The 16,951-nt window shown below is 32.8% G+C and overlaps 3 protein-coding genes across 7 annotated transcripts; 1 reads left to right on the top strand and 2 right to left on the bottom strand.

Moving 5' to 3' along the window:
• The first annotated feature begins 4,319 nt into the window (after positions 1-4,319).
• LOC112454641 lies at positions 4,320-7,322 on the top strand. The gene is made up of 5 exons (XM_025016136.1): positions 4,320-4,717; positions 4,812-4,971; positions 5,205-5,392; positions 5,572-5,787; positions 7,186-7,322. Exons 1-5 carry the CDS (start codon positions 4,552-4,554, stop codon positions 7,320-7,322), a joined length of 867 nt encoding a protein of 288 aa, XP_024871904.1. The 5' UTR covers positions 4,320-4,551.
• On the bottom strand, positions 6,947-8,417 carry LOC112454644 (protein ANTAGONIST OF LIKE HETEROCHROMATIN PROTEIN 1-like). Its single transcript, XM_025016145.1, has 3 exons — positions 8,045-8,417; positions 7,616-7,968; positions 6,947-7,515 (listed from the first exon to the last, which is right to left on the bottom strand). Exons 1-3 carry the CDS (start codon positions 8,374-8,376, stop codon positions 7,442-7,444), a joined length of 759 nt encoding a protein of 252 aa, XP_024871913.1. The 5' UTR covers positions 8,377-8,417; the 3' UTR covers positions 6,947-7,441.
• A 4,324-nt stretch (positions 8,418-12,741) lies between these two features.
• Positions 12,742-16,943, bottom strand: LOC112454643. Of its 5 annotated transcripts, none has more exons than XM_025016142.1 (7): positions 16,676-16,943; positions 16,389-16,594; positions 16,109-16,226; positions 15,895-16,033; positions 15,341-15,679; positions 14,959-15,139; positions 12,742-14,313 (listed from the first exon to the last, which is right to left on the bottom strand). In XM_025016142.1, the coding sequence occupies exons 3-7, from the start codon at positions 16,147-16,149 to the stop codon at positions 14,135-14,137; spliced, it is 879 nt and encodes a 292-aa protein (XP_024871910.1). In that variant the 5' UTR covers positions 16,150-16,226; positions 16,389-16,594; positions 16,676-16,943; the 3' UTR covers positions 12,742-14,134. The 5 variants fall into 5 exon arrangements, with proteins under 5 accessions (XP_024871910.1, XP_024871911.1, XP_024871908.1 ...); XM_025016143.1 differs by having other exon boundaries at positions 12,742-14,214; XM_025016144.1 differs by lacking the exon at positions 12,742-14,313 and adding an exon at positions 14,809-14,858.
• Positions 16,944-16,951: the final 8 nt, after the last annotated feature.

Here is a 16,951-nt window from a genome sequence, read left to right as displayed (position 1 = left end):
GATCAAGACTTTCAACTTGAGTACAGATTTCTACATTAAATGCAGCAATTGCATAAGGTATTCCAACAAACATCTAAGGGCAAAATGAGAGCAGTACCACCTTTTTGTGTATACCTAGCTGCTGGATAATGAGTATATTTAAAATATTTTATTATTTTTTTTACATTTTTTTTAAGTTCTGGGATGTCGATATCTTTTGCTAACAAATGCAAAATATGCGCTGAACAACCGTATGTTATTATATCTGACATACCTATTTCTTCACATTGTAAAAATTAGTTTCGCATTTTTGCCATGTTACTTGCGTTATCAATCACAAAACTTTTAATAGAACAACGTTTTCGACAACTTTTTATTGCTGTGACAGCTAATTTTAACAAATAATCTGCAGTATGCCTATTTTCAACAGTATCTATTGTATCTATTAAATGAATATTTCCTTTTAACACGTCGGTTATTGAGATACAAATCATTGGCTCGACATGAAGATTGCTCCAGCCGTCCATCGACATACAAACTATCTTATCTTTAAAATTTTTTCTATGTTTTGTTTTACGGAAGTAAAAACATTATCTAACAATTCATTACCAATTTGATAACGACTGGGAGGTTTGTACCCTGGGCGTAGCAGATCAATCATTTTTTTTTTTAATTTTTTGTGTTCCACAAGCCGAACGATGAATTTGTACTGTATATAAACTTTGCTATTTGTAAATCAATATTCTTTTTTTCTAAATTTGTTGCTTAACAGTTTCAGTATTATCATTTAGGCTTTCATTATATGTTGAAGAATCTGTAAAAAAAGTATTTAGTAAAATAAGTATATTTTTTATTTGCTATACTGAGAAAAAAATGTTAACTTGACTAAATATTTTCAACTAATTATTATTTTTTTAATTAAAATATTTATGTATTTAAATTAAATACGACATATTAAATCTAACATGACGTAATTTGACTCAAATACTTCAATTAAAAAAATTATAATTAGTTGAAAGTATTTAGTCAAGTTAACAACTTTTTTTCTCAGTATAGTAAAAAAGAATAGTAATAGTAATATCAAAAAAATATTTATTACTACATAAATATATAAGTTACAAAGGAGTAATAATTTCTCGTAGCAAATATTGGAAATGTCATAAAATATTAATAATTATTTAATTTTATAATAGAATGCTAAGCTTATGTACTTACTGTTTTCTTTTGTACCTTTGTCATATGTAATGTCGATGTAATGTTGAGATTGATCGTACGATTTATTTTTATTTAAGACATTGCACTTATATATACTTATATATATGCGTCTTTATACGTGTTACTAAAGCACACATTTATTTTGTACAATGTTTACACTTTGCTCTCAATGGTTTATCATCACCTTTAATTTTAATAAAATGTTGCCAAACTGCATCCTGTCGTCGTCCGGCCATATTTCTTTATTTTTACACGTAAATCTTTACAATCCAGAAAACAATGTATTATATAAGTGCACACATGTAGCAAAACTTGCATACTACGCTCTCGACTAATCTCGACAATAAGCTTCGTGTTTAGACAGGTTCTAATGCAGAACGCAGGACTCACTCTGTGTCGACATCTGACGTACGACGTCCGACTTTCAATAGCAGAATACATTTTCTAGGGACAAAAATGTTGCTAACGCTTGGAATCTTAAAAAATAAATTCTATTGGATATCGTCATATCGGATCGTCGTATGTCGTATGTCTGACGTATTCATAAGGCGATATTCATAATAACAATATAAGATCAAATCTTATATTTAAGATCGTCTTAAAAACACTTTGAAGTATAAAATAGACCAATTTGATTGACTTATCTGGCGCAGCAAAGCATTTATAGTGTCTAATAGATTACATTCATAAATTAAAGTCTGTTTTTTGATGCTTTAAATTCTGCTACAATTCGTATTAATTACAATTAAATAGCAATAAAAATGCATATGTTTAAAAACATGTTTAAAACATATTTTAAATGTGTTTTAAACATGTTTTTTCGTACTTGTTTAAAACATGTTTAAAACTAAAAAAACACGTTTTTGAAAAAAACATGTTTTGTTTTTTCTTTTTATAAAGATGTTTTTTAACAACTCTGTTTAAAAGAGCACTGCAAGACCGCGCCGTACGCATCCGCATAAACCGTCCTAAAATATCGCGTCCTGTTTATACGTATGCGCCCGCGTTCCCGTAATCTCGCGCTCCGTAAACTCGTAAACTACTGTAAATACCGCGTGCCGTGTAAAAGATCACTGTAATACCGCGCCGCATAACCCGTTATAACGTCGCGTTCCGATTACACGTATGTGTCTGTTTGAACCGCTGGATTAAACCGGCATTGTATCATTGCGAGTATTAATTTTATTATTACGAATATTGAATAAACTGCGTGTGTGAATCAAATACTGACTATTGTTTCTAGGCCTACCTATCGAACTCCTGATCCGGCGAGCTAGTCCGCGTTCGATTTCTCAAAACGGCAGATCATTATATGACGCCCGAACAGGGACTCGAACCCTGGACCCTCAGATGTAACTGTTATAAATATTCTTCTAGTATATTATTTTACTTGACAATCAAATTAATATGAGATATTATTTTCAGTTTCAGTTTACACAATTGCGTTTTAAGTCCGACAAAGTCCATATTGGCACGCAGTTTAAAAAATTGAAAAATGTATTTAACAATAATTGATATTGTGAAATATTATTAAGCACCAAGATTCGCTTTGATAAAAAACGACACTTTTTATTGCTTGTGCTATTTTAAGTTTTCTTTTTTTTTTTTAATTTTGGGTAAAATACTTTTTTTTTAAATTAACATTAATTTTTATTAAATATTTTCATAAATAGTGAAATTATCTGTAATAAGTCGTGAAAAAACTGTAATACCTATAATATATATTATAATTCTTATAAATAAATAGGGTAACTCCGGTATTTACGCCACAGAAGTCAGAAAAAATAGAAGAAATAAAGATACTTGCTCGCAATCACACTGTTATGTGCCTTTATGCCATATTAGTATTGTGTTATAACTTCAGTTCTTTACTGTTAATATTAACGAAACCGTAGTAAGTAGCGCGATCATATATTACGACCTACGTAAAATGATTACTGTAGGAAATGCCAAAGATTTAATGGTTATTTTATGATACATAAGTGTAAAGGGATAGTAAAGGATGGAATTCAGCCAAATACAAGTGCATAGCTAGAAGCACTTAATAATTCACTAATTTGCTGTACGTTAGAATAGTTAAGTGAGGAAGAACAAATAAGTATTCAGATCAAGGAATGGCTGCTCGTTCCCCAGACTTAGATCCATTAGACTTTTATTTGTGAGGCTACTTGAAAATAATTGTTTTCAACACCCATAGCCAGTGTTGAAATACTTCGTAAACATATGCAACAAGGCTGCCAATAAATCCGACAAATACCTGAAATTTTAAAAAAATTGAAAAATTTGATACGATGACTGTAAACTTACATACAAAGTAAGGAGGTTTTTTCAAGCACTTCCTAAGCATAAAAGGTAAACAGCTGAAAATTACTGAACCACAAAGCTATAATTCGGAAACAAGGCCAAATAAAACATATGTATACATGAACTTTTTTCATTGTTTTTGTGTCCCCTATTCACTGTTTATAAAGTAGGTCTCACATGTCATAAAACACCCTGTATATTCTTGAGTTTTTGTTCAGATTCCAACAAAACTGTGATACTTTGAATGCGATTTTTGCTATTCTCCCATTAGTTTAGCTTGAAATTAACGTTTGATAATGATTCAGTACATCAAGGGTATGAAAAAACATAAAATAGATTCCCCAATGGTCAGGACCTAAATCGGCTCTGTACCCATCCTTTAACTTCTAAAGTTAATAAATACTTGTAAGGAATTAGAAGTCATATTACATAGAAATTATATTACATGTTGTTTAAATTTATTTGGTTTTTATTACTATTTTAAATATTAAATTAATGCATAGTATAATATATCAACATAGTATTGTTACGCTCGTCAAGCGTCAGCCGCACGTTTACACTCACTCACTCACTCGCGGCGCGTTTCTCAGGACTCTCACAAGAAAAGAGGACACGTTATTAGAAAAGGAAACTCTTTTATTAATCTCCCGTTATTAAAGAAGAGCTCGGGCTGACACGTCCGAACGAGACGAGACCCAGAGCAAATATGAACATCGGGTATAAACAGAACATCTCGTATAACTGAACATCTGGTAGGAAAATCAATAATAAATTGAACATCAGAGAAAATCAATATTCACATAAACAAGCGTCACTAAGGCCGGGTCTACATACAAGTCGGAAGACACTTGTCGGACGCCGCTAGTCGTATGTCGTAACCGCTCGAAAACCCCGTCTACAATTAGTCGTCTGTCAAAGTCGTCTGTTGGCGCATGCGCACAACCTTGATTTTTACGTGTCGGCTACCGTGACAACCGGGAGTTGTTGTCGATTCGGAAATTGGTCAAGTCCCATGTTTTTACGGCAACTTTACGACAACGATATACATACAAGATGACGGAAGAAATTACGATAGATGAGGTCATTATTAATATTGTGCGAGATCACAAATTTGTTTATGACAAAATGGACGTTAATTATAAAAATGGTAATAAAAAAAAGAATGTATGGAAAACGATTGCATTTCAATTAAAAGAAGTTTATAATGTGAATATGTCAGGTAGGAAATATATGTTATTAAAATATAAATCAACTTGTTCTGTCAAATATATTAATCTTAAAACAATACTAATTTACGTGTTTTTTTATATAAGCCGAAAATATTGAGAAACGGTGGTCAGCACTTCGAGATATGTTTGGTCGCGAAGAAAGAAGAAGAAAACTGGCACCATCAGGATCAGGTAGAAGCGAAAGTAAGGAGTGGCACCTGTACCGACCACTACTCTTCTTGTCATCGCATATTGCTCACAGAAAGTAAGTAATTGATCAATGAATTATTTTTTGCTTTCTCATAGAAGAAGCTTTGTGATGGTGAAAAAAAAATTTTTCGAGATTTTGTATGTACGGATTTTTTGTACACGTATCTACTTCTACAATTTTTTAGATACCGGGTTGAAATTTTTCACACAAATAGAGTATCATAGAAAGTATGTTCTCCTCAATTTTGTATCATAGTTGTATTATAAACTATTTTATTTTATTCTTAGGACACAAGAATTGCTCATAAGAAAACCGTCAGAAGATTCGAGATTCCAACCAGTGCGCTTCCAGCAGGCTTGTTCTCAGCCAGTTGAGCCATCGAAAGAGCAGGAAGCTACTGTGGAAGAAGAGATATTGCAGGAGATATGGAATTCTTCAGAAATTGATCATACTTGCGATGAATCACAAATGATGGGTAAAAATAAATAAAAATAAATAAATAAATAAATAAAAATAAATAAATAAATAAATTTATAAATAAATAAATAAATAATTTATAAATAAATTAATAAATAATAAATAAATAAATAAATAAATTAATTAATTAATAAATTAATAAATAAATTTAAAATAAATAAATTTTAAAAATTCTAGACAATGATGCTCAATCTCTTCCTGAGTCTGTAACAAGACAATCAAGTTGCAGTAGCTCCAGCTCACAACTTCACAATTTCAACTTCAAGAGCACAACTTCAAGAGCATTAATTTCAAAGATGAAGCCAACGAGAACAATTGTGCCGCCAATGGACGATTTCGCAAATCGAAAAAATATGAAAAATGCCCTCTTAGACGAACACCTTGTAGAGGCAGGTACTAAAATATCTGATGCGATGAATACCGTATCAACACTGATTGCAACAAATAAAGATAAAGAAAAGGATGGGTACATGCTCGCAATAGAAGAAGGATTGAAACATGTCCCCGTAAAAAGTAGAACCCAATGCATTATTGAGATTCTTCAGGTTATTGTAAAACATGAAATGAGAGAGTAAGATTATTAAGAACTTAGGGTGCCATTACATGGAGCGCGGAAACGCGGAATCTAGTTACTTTCTTTCCGCGTTTCCGCGTTTCCGCGCTACATGTCATGGCACCCTTAGAGAGTAAGTTTTTTTACCAAAAGTACAAAACTAAAGATTTAGATTGTTGATGCTTGTGCCTACGATGCTAAAACTTGGTCCAAGTTCTCGGACCGAGAAATTTGTAGCAATCAATTTGCAGTTTTTACGGAAAAGCGGCAATTTTATTGGCTACACGTTTCTCGGAACGAGAACTTGGATCAAGCTTTAGCAACCAAGGTTTTAAGAATTTAGGAATAAGAACTCCGCGGTGACGGTGGCGACGTACCGTCGCGGTAGAAATAAGAACTCTCTCCAATGGAGAATAAGCGAGAAATGTTGAAAATTGACGCGTTGAGAATTCTTGCGTAATATTTCCAAATAAAAAGATATTTGCTTAAAATAACACTACAGATCACTTCAGCACACTTCGAAAATACGTTTATTTCTTAAGATAGCAAGGAATGTACTACGTTCAAGGAGCCTTTTAACCACTCCTTCCGAGTAATAAACATGTACTTGTATGTTGTAATAAACATAATTGTGTTTGAATAATAAAAGTTGTAAGCCAGATAATTTATTTAAATCATTTCCCACTGCCATGGAATGCTACCTTCATCGGAAACAAAATATTGGGCTAAAGTGTCGCGTTGCTTCATTGCTGCAATCGAACCAACATTTGCACCAACTCGTCCCATTCGATTAAGTACAGGGTGTTGTATCAAACTTCGCCAACCGCCTTCGATAAGTTCGCCATTGGGACCTTCCCGATCTATAAAATCTTCTGGTATATAGCGTTTATTTGAATAATTTGTGCTCATAATAAAATTATGAAGACAACATGTGGCTTGTACAATTTTTTCAGCAGTTTCCAGTTTTAAACAAAGTGCTCTTTGGAAAATTCGCCATCTTGCGACAAGAATTCCAAAGGCATTTTCAATTACTCGTCGGGCTCTTGATAATCGATAATTAAATACACGCTGTTGATTATCAACTAAATTTCTTCTTGCATACGGTCGCATCAAATACTTTTTTAAAGGAAATCCTTCATCGCCAACAAGAGCAAAGGGTACAGCAATGTTAGTATGTGGCAAATAAAGTTCTGGTGGTAAAGACACAGTATTACTTTCCAATGCGGTATTCATTTCAGTCTTAGACCAGATACCGGCATCGTTCAGTGAACCTAATGGACAAGTATGCGAAGAGGATAAATGGAGGGTTTTAGAGGCGAGAAGAAAGGACGGGAGCAGGTTTAAAGTTAAAATGGAACAGAAGACAAGACAGTAGAGATGAGGATAAGAGAATGAGAGAAGAAAGAAAGGAGAAAAGAAAGGAGAGAGGAGGAAGGCGGGAAACTAAAAAGGACTACGGACGAAGAGATTGCGAAGAAAATGGAGGAGAAACTATTAATGGACACGGACGAGGACGAGGACCATAAGAAGAATTGAGAACATTTTGATGTAAAGGGTTGGGTACGTCCCTAAAGTAAAAAAACGCCCTTTAAGGCCCCTTCGGAGTAAATAAAGTATACTATCTAATCTATATAATTTTAACTAATTTCAACTAGTTTAATAATTTACCATAATCGCCAATATCCAACCATGTAAAACGGTATTGAGCATCACAAATAGCCATTAATGCAAAGCTGAAGCTGCCTTTATAATTATGAAAAGCGCTACCAGACATTGGAGGAGCATTAATTCGTATGTGTTTGCCGTCAATAGCCCCTATGCAATTTGGAAAATTCCAAAGAGAATTGAACTCGTTTGCTATTTCCAACCACTCATTTTCTTCATTTGGGACTCTCAAATACAGTGGTTGTAAAACATCCCATATTGCCTTACATACTTCAGGAATGATACTATACACAGTTGATTTTCCTACACGAAAATGCCATGCTGTTGTTGCAGCACTATCTCCATGAGCAAGATAACTAAAAATAATAATTATTGAATAAAATGCTTTCTGATATCTACCGAAAATAAAATTACAAAATTCAATAGTATAACCTCAATGTAAGAGCGAGACGGAGTTCTGTTGGCAAAGGAGTCCTATGACTCCTCTTTTCAAGTTTCGGTTTCAATAAACTATGCAACATGTCAAATTGTTCAACAGACATTCTTGTAAATTTGAATAACTCTTCATGATCACTTGTTTTGAAATATGCAAATAATTTCTCATGAGCTCCAAAATTGTTTCTCATTTCCACGGTAAGATGAGGTTTTACCCACCATCTTCGAGAGCTCTTACGTTTTTTCTTTAAAATTATTCGTATTCTCTCAATGTGTACCCAAGCTAATAATAAACTACTATAAACCGCAATCAGTTCAGTATTATTCATTATGAATATTTATGTTCACAATTTCGGCTTTTAACCTCTACTTCTGCAACGACACACAATTCGAAAGATGAGATTTGATCTTTTTCCGAGCCGACAACGACGCCCGGCCAACTTGGACAGTCGACACGTAAAAATCATGACTGTACGCATGCGCACGACATACTATTCCGACAGACGATTGATTGTAGACCCGGCCTAAGGACGATTCGCGGCGCGACATCCACCACCGGGCGACCCGCATGAAGCGCGCGGCACGGGCGCAACAGTATAATAAATTATTTTTAAGATATTATATTAGGGCTGGTGATTTGCTTCGAAGGTTTTGATATTCAAAGCTTCGAATTTAATTTCGAACTTCGAAGCTTCGAAGTTTCGAAAAATATATTTGTGCGAATGGCAAATTCATTTAGAAGACGCTAAAAATATTTTAAATAAAAAAAATAATTAATATATATTCTTAAAAAATATTTATGTATTCCTAAATTACAATGTTGAAGTATTATAACTAGAGCTCGAAAAAAGAAACGGATACCCGGGTACTCGGGTACCCGCCCGTTCGCCCGTTACTCCTGTATACGGATCTGGACCAGTTCTGCGAGTACCTCGGTAATTCGGGTACCCGTATCGACGTGGGTATAACAGCGCATGCTGTAAATATCTGTATATTACACGAAGACGCATATATGCACAATAATAAAACATAAATTTTTACACACTTTAAAAATGTCTAAAATATGTGAAAAAATGCTTTTATTAACCCTCCGTTTTTTCGGTACCTTTTCAGTACATACGTGGGTTCTGTCATGTTCAACGCTATTTCCCCTATCTTAAAGTATTTTTAAAAATGTAAAAAAAATTACAAAACATCTGTCTACATTGTAGTTGATGATTTTATAGTATTTTAATAAACATCGTTTATTTAACATTTTATTTTTAATAAACTTTGAATAATATTAGCAAAATTATTACTTACAAAAAAAGATTACGTCTAGTGCTTACGTGGGTCTGAGACGTTCATGCAAGATTTGACTTGCTCGGTATTCGGCGATATATTGATCTTTCGGACGCCGGGCCAAAATAATATCTGCTCGTAACTGTAAAACTGGCAAGCCTGCCTGTCTGGTTTCCGTGCTTAAAAAAGTAGGTGGGAGAAGAGGGACTCAGAGCTGTTATCAAAGATTAATATATCGCCGAATATCGAGCAAGTCAAATCTCGCACGGACGTCTCAGACCCACGTATGCACTAGACGTAATCCTCTTTTGTAAGTAATAATTTTGTTAAATTTATTCAAAGTTTATTAAAGATAAGATATTAAATAAACGACGTTTATCAAAAGACTATAAAATTATCAACTACAATGTAGACAGATCTTTTATAATTTTTTTCAGATTTTTTAAAATACTTTAAGATAGGGAAAATAGCGTTAAACATGACAGACCCACGTATGTACTGAGAAGGTACCGAAAAAACGGGGGGGGTTAATAAAAGCATTTTTTCACATATTTTAGACATTTTTGAAGTGTGTGAAAATTTATGTTTTATTATTCTGCATATACGCATCTTCGTGTAATATACAAATATTTATAGCATGCGCTGTTATACCCACGTTGATACGGGTACCCGCATCATACAGGTACCCGAATTAGGACCGGTCTACAATGGGTGTTGTAAGTCGTAAGTCGTAAGAATTGACCAATCACAGTCCATTATTCTCCTTGCGGTCAAAGAATAATAAACTATGATTGGCCAATTCTTATGACTTATGACTTACAACATCCATTGTAGACCGGCCCTTAGAGCCAGTAATTTGGTTCAAAGTTTCGATATTCGAAGGTTCGAAGTTATCAAAAATAACAGCCCTATATTATAAATTAATGAATTTTATATTAATTGCACTACACTTTATATTAATTAATTTTACTTTCATTTTCTTCTAGCTGCTTGCAACATGGTGGTAATACAGGTTCTGCTTTCATCAATTGAGTACGAGAGTAATCACATTTTGGAAACCTTTCCAAAAAATGCAGTGATAAAATATGATTACTCTCTCATTCTTGCATGGATCGTATTTCTGTGCAATTTCATAGCTGGCCTTGCCTTTATACTTTTCTCAAAGAAGAGGAAGAGGGATAAAGCACCTACTGAAGAAATAGCTATGGCTGATGAACCTACAATAATTGGACGTTGAATTGTTGTTTTTGTTATTGTTGTTATTGTTATTTGTTATTGTTATTTGTTATTAATGTTCTTGTTATTTGTTGAAACTGTAAGATTTAAGTGTGAATTATAGATTATGCTAGACTAATGTGTTTAATTATCTGATTTTTCTATTTTCTTAAAGATCTATAATAAAACAATTGTGCATAAAATTACATTAAAAAACAAATGTTTAACTTCTTGAGTGGCATTAACGCATATATGCGCAGAAAAAAGACGTGCCAAAAATGGCATTGATGCATATATACGCACATTGTTTTATTTTTCTCCAGTTAGCAGGATTTTTGAAACTTGCTACTTAGAGGTTTTTTGGGTCGCGGAATGCGAATTTGGGATCACAATTACAAAATTCGGTAATTATGCAGTATAGGGGAAGCACCTCCGATGACCTTGACCTTGACATATGTTGTCAAGGTCACCCTCCTGAGTGACCTTCAGAAGGTTTTAGCCGTCGCTCGTTTTTTATTAAAAAGTTATTAACAAAAATAAGTTTGGCGACCTCACCGATTTTAATGACCTTGATATATGTTGTCAAGGTCATGACCCCGAGTGACCTTCAGAAGGTTTTAGCCATCGCTCGCTATTCGTTAAAAAGTTATTAACAAAAAAAGTTTGGAAAATATAGTATATATAAGTGCATATATAAGTTAGTTGACGAGCTTTAAACACTTAAATACTTTTAAAGCGCGTCAACTAACCTATGTAGATTAGTGATCAACGATTTACTGCTTTAAATGTTGTGTTTTGGTAAAGCAGCGACTTTTTCGCAAAATAAAGTATTCTCTGCTTTAACAAAAAGACTTCAATTTATCAACAATTTACTGGTTTAAATGTTGTGTTTGGTAAAGCATATAAAGTTATAGAAGTTGTGATTTTCTTTAAAGCAGGGCACACACACATGTGTGTATGTCCTGCTTTATAGAAGTTGTGATTTTCTTTAAAGCAGGGCACACACACGTATATATTAGTTATTTATGCCTTCTAATACTCAAAATAACTGCTATATTTTCCAAACTTTTTTTGTTAATAACTTTTTAACGAATAGTGAGCGACGGCTAAAACCTTCTGAAGGTCACTCAGGAGGGTGACCTTGACAACATATGTCAAGGTCAAGGTCATCGGAGGTGCTTCCCCTATACTGCATAATTACCCAAAATTCAAAATGGCTGATCCAATATGGCGACCCAAAATTTTGAAAATTTATAAATTAGCGGATTTCTTTGAAACTTGTTATTAGGGGGTTTTTTAGGTTGCTGAATACGAATTTTTTGTACAAAATTTTAAAATTTCAAAATGGTGGATTTAGTATGGCGCCCCCTAAAGGACCCCGCAACGGTCATGGGGGGTTTTGACTTCCAGTCAAATTTAACAATAATGTAGGATAATGTAGTTCATAACATGCTGATAAAAAATAGGCACCAAGCCCAAAAATGGACAGTTTCCGAGATATAAGGCATTAAAAAGTGGAAAAATGAGGATTTCAGGTTTCAGCTAATGGCAGTTTGCAACAGGCTGAATGCCATGCTTTCACTAAAACATTTACTTGATTGCTAGATGAATTATACTTATGCACAGTATGCGTGTTCATATAGTCAAGTCAATGATCAAACCATACGTAATATAATGTCATTGCATCGAATGACATGCAACATATATAGCAAGCAAGAATCACTTAGTTCCCTGCTAAAAATTATCGCGTGAGAATACGTATGACAACACATATGTGATCCTGCATGTGATCTCATATGAGAGTTCTGATTAATTCGCGCACAGCTTCGTGTATGCGATCTCATATGGCATTTCGTGCCAAAATCTCATTTCAGCTTCATATGATATCTTTTACGAGACCTCATATATATATATATATATATATATATATATATATATATATATATGTATATATATATGACCCTCATATGAGATCTCTTATGTGATCTCATTAATCATTTTATATAAAAAAAAATTATTTTATACAATTAATAAAAACATTGCCAAGTGTAATTATATTAAATTAGAGAATACTTAAATTTTTTTAAAAAATTAATTTTTTATTGAAGAAAAAACATAAAAATTACAATTTATATTTAAATCCTTATAATATATAATACATTTTTTATAATATAATACAATATAATACCTAATAGAAAACAAAACCATTTTTAAAGTAGAAACTAGCCAGTGTAGTATAAATAGGTAGAAAATTGCTAGTTTCCAGCGATAAAATGGCTATATTTGACCTCAAACTATTAAAAATGGTTTAATTTTTACAAGGAAAAGAAAATATAAAAAGAACTTAATAATGATAAATATTAGGCAGCGTTGCTATATAACATTCTTCAAGTATTTCAATAAAAACACAAATTTGTGCAATTTGTTTAGTTTGTATAGCTATGGTTTCATTTCCAATATTACGTACCATACTTAGAAAGTTACAGATTCTATTTGAAGTATTAACAATATTACAGAGTGTGATTTCTTTATTATTTTCATCGTCAACTAAAAAAAAAGTATGCGAATAAAGGTATTATCAGTTAATATTGCAAAGCTGTTGTCAGAGCGCTTATTGTTTTGTTTCGATGACACAAGACAACCATCTATAATAGCTCTCTGATAAGCTAATGTACATTTTGCAGACATTCCAAAATTTTGTGCAATATTTTCATCTATAAATTTTCCACTTCTCAGGTAAGTTATGGATGATACTTTACAACTTTTCTTAATTCTTTTCACTGTTAGCTGTTCACAATAATTTATCACTAACGGAGATGCTTGTGGATATATGCGATGACGCAAAGTGTGTAAAGTTTGTTGCATATGGACATAGCGAACAATCTGTAGATTTACACCTTTTGCACAATGGATAGCTTGCAGTATATCCTTATTCGCGGATTCGAATGGAAAAGTTGAATGAGACCAAAGTGGCCCCCAATTTAATACGCTTTCAGAAATGTGAATAAGCTGATGTATATTGAACGTCATAGCTTTCTTTGAAAATAATTCTTGTGTTAAAAATACGAACGTGTGTAAGTCTTCATCTGCTTTATTAAGTTCATCAAGGCTTATGTCACATTTCAAAAGCGTGTACAAGCTTTCAACAAATAAACTCCAGTACTTCACAAAGCGTTGCGGTAAAGCGTATCGGAATAAAGGCAAACTGTAATATAAAATAAAATTCTCCCACTCTTTAGCTTTCCAGTCACTGATATCGGCAAATGATCTACTTAATCGGCCTAGTTGGTGAGGAACCTTTACATTTAGTAAAATTTTATTTAGTTATTCTATTTTTGATGTTGACAACGATTCTAAAAATTTATTTGTTATCTGTTTTCCAACACCAGCAAGGCAGCAGTGCATATAATCTGGAACGAATCCTTTACAAACATCAAAATAAGGTAAGTTTATGAGAAGAGAAATAGACTTTAATCCATATACATCGGCACATTCTTTATCATTAATTTTCATCATAAATTTTATCATATTCTTCATATTTCTCTCTTCTACAGTATGTTGAAGAATAGGATACCTATTACTTCCTTCGTATCACTCGCCTGGGTGTAAGCACCAGTTGCAACCGTAATTCCCATTGAATAATGTAACTCCTTGCATGGGAGCCCTTGCAACTGAATCCACACAACAAATTAGAGAGTATACGTTAATCAAACGTTCTTCATTGTTTATTCTACATGTTATGCCTTGATTTGCTAATTTAGTCATCATTTCTGTAAATGGATGTAAAAAAGCGGTCATTTCGGGTTTATTTCGTCCGAACCATATACCACAGGTGATTATCCTATTCAATTTTGTTTGAATAGGTATTTCATTTAGCTGTAAATATATGGGCCAAATCGAGTAATTCGAACTCTCAAATTTCGGTGCCCCGTCGGTATTAAATATGGTTGTGACGTAATTATGTTTATCATTTTCAGGTAATTTTTTTATAAATGACTTGTACATATTTCCATCAAAAATGTTTCTTATTTTTCCATTGAATGTCCTTAATTTAATGACGTTGTCATAATATTCAGCGTTTTCTTCCAATAGAATTTTAATATTTTCCGTAGGATCAATCATTACAAAAATATTTGATGACGATGGATTTTCTAAATTATTGGTTTCGGAACATACATCACAAATTACGCAAGATTCTACATCATTTATTTTGCCAATATATTTACAGCAGTTGGGACAAATTCCATGAATTTCTATCTTATCTTTTGGATTTAAAATATTATCGACTATCCATCGTGCATCGGGTAATATTAATCTTGAAAAGATAAGATTGATCTGTTGCAGCATACTTATAATTTCATTTAATGATAATTTATATTTTAAACTGTATTCGATAATCAATAAAAATATTTCACCTCGTGATTTGTTTACAGGTATTTCAATATCACTCAGAAAATCTTCATGTGACGTAAACTCTTGTAAAGTGCGTGTTCGACATATATCATGTTGATGGTCATTTTTGTCGTCTGTTAAATCATTAAATATAACCAATAAATCCGAATCCCATTCTGAAACTTGATCTTCTGTATAAATCATCTGCAATATTTAATGGAAAAGTTAATAAATTATTTCACAAATTATAATGTAAAACAACATTCACAAATAAATGTAATATATATTAAATTAAAATAAAATAAATAAATCTAACAATTATCACAGTTTAATAAAATACAAAACTGAAGGATAGTAAACACTTTATGAGTATTTATCGGCGACTATTTGGAACTGCAATATTACCTTGTTCTCAGGATCGCTGGCGACGTTTATATCATTCCCCTTTATATTTTCTACGTTTAACACGTCATCGAAATCAATTGCGTCCAGCTGTATATTATTTGTATCCTCTGTTATTAATTTTTCGCAAATTTTGAATGCTTCAGCTTCTATTGTTCCAGCACCTCTTTCCGTGCAAACATTTTGCGCTTTATTAACGTCGATTGAAGTATCCACTATTTCATTAATGTTTTCCATAATAGCTTCTTGCATTGTAACAGTATCTTCATGTGATTTGTTAATGTTACCCATATCCATATTTTCAGCAACGTATTGAACATCCTCAATACTATCTTTACAAGTCTAAAAAATATAAGAATAGCGTATACATATATAAACACACTTACAGATCCAATCACATTATTATTAATAATTTTCATTATCAAATATTTATTGTAAGTTTATATTTTTAAAAAGTGATTAAAAGTGACTTGTCTTACAATGTATGTCCAAATATTGCATAAATTGCATGCATAAATTATTTGAAATAAAAATTATTTAAAATATAAGATACTTACAATTCTATTTGGCCGTACTTTAGGTTTAAAATTCAATCTTCTCATGATTCTGGGACTTACATCTTCAACTCTGCACGACCGCAAATAATATTTATAACTTCGTGGAAATCTTTTTGCCATTGTGCGATTTCTTTGTAATCTGTAAAATATTACGTGTAAGAATACAACATATGTAATATTTTTAATACATCAAATTTGCACTATACACTTTTACCTTGGTTTTTTGTTTTGGTGTTCCATTTCTATTTGCTTCATTAGCAACTGTTGCAATGCATCACTGCGACGAATTTTCAAAAATTTATAGCGTCCTTTATTTAATAAATCTTCTTTACCTTAAAAAAGTTTATGTTTACTACTAATTATTCCAAATACAGTGTTATTAATTTTTTTACTTTGTTAAAGTATATCAAAAATATCTTTCTGAAATGTTCAAATTTTAAGTTGTATAATTACTTAACATATTCTATCAATAGTAAATAAATGCGAATACTTACTTCCAACACATAAGACTTCACCTGGTGATAAGGGGGAATTATGTTCATCGTCATTACTGTGTTTATGTATTATATGGTTGGTTGGTACAGTTTTCACGATCAAAATGTTCAATGTCACTAATAGGCACAATTAATACTTTTCTCCTTTCATCAGAATAGAAACGTACCGCAGCATGGAGTGTTTCAATTGTATTTGAAGACATAATCTGTTAATGAAAAATGTTAGCTTTTTTTAAAAAATTTCTATAGCACACAATATGCAAAAACCCTATAGGTTATATACTTACGGATTTAATGTATTTTCTGAATTTTTGTTCCGAACTATCGGTGCGCGATCGGCGCGAAGTTGTCGCCGCGGGCGGTGCACTCGCGCCAAAATTCGAGGTCGCCGGGTGTCCCGAGAAACTCGGGACACACACACGCACACAGCGGAGGGGTCGGAGGGGACGCGCAAATCACAACGCGGCCTATCTCTTCGCCGGCCTCCCTCACGAGGACGATTCTCCGCTCCTCGTGGAATATCCGTCGCGCCGCGAGCCCGCGGACCGTCGTTCGAATTTGAG

This window comes from Temnothorax curvispinosus, unplaced genomic scaffold, assembly GCF_003070985.1.
Source record: "Temnothorax curvispinosus isolate PA1 unplaced genomic scaffold, ASM307098v1 QBEX01005203.1, whole genome shotgun sequence".
Classification (NCBI taxonomy): Eukaryota; Metazoa; Arthropoda; class Insecta; order Hymenoptera; family Formicidae; genus Temnothorax; species Temnothorax curvispinosus.
Note: the sequence above shows the minus strand (reverse complement) of the source record. Positions and strands in the feature narration are given on the sequence as shown.

Excerpts from the sequence above, each read along its gene's own strand:
- LOC112454641 (XM_025016136.1), top strand. The coding sequence starts at position 4,552 with ATGACGGAAGAAATTACGATAGATGAGGTCATTATTAATATTGTGCGA. Across the intron at positions 4,972-5,204 it reads TCGCATATTGCTCACAGAAA|GACACAAGAATTGCTCATAA; the intron begins GTAAGTAATTGA and ends TTTTATTCTTAG. Across the intron at positions 5,788-7,185 it reads CGAACACCTTGTAGAGGCAG|TCTTAGACCAGATACCGGCA; the intron begins GTACTAAAATAT and ends TATTCATTTCAG.
- LOC112454644 (XM_025016145.1), bottom strand. The coding sequence starts at position 8,376 with ATGAATAATACTGAACTGATTGCGGTTTATAGTAGTTTATTATTAGCT. Across the intron at positions 7,969-8,044 it reads CGTCTCGCTCTTACATTGAG|TTATCTTGCTCATGGAGATA; the intron begins GTTATACTATTG and ends TATTATTTTTAG. Across the intron at positions 7,516-7,615 it reads GTTGGATATTGGCGATTATG|GGACGTACCCAACCCTTTAC; the intron begins GTAAATTATTAA and ends TTTTTACTTTAG.
- LOC112454643 (XM_025016140.1), bottom strand. The coding sequence starts at position 16,149 with ATGAAGCAAATAGAAATGGAACACCAAAACAAAAAACCAAG. Across the intron at positions 15,680-15,894 it reads AAGTACGGCCAAATAGAATT|ACTTGTAAAGATAGTATTGA; the intron begins GTAAGTATCTTA and ends TATATTTTTTAG. Across the intron at positions 15,140-15,340 it reads CCAGCGATCCTGAGAACAAG|ATGATTTATACAGAAGATCA; the intron begins GTAATATTGCAG and ends TAAATATTGCAG.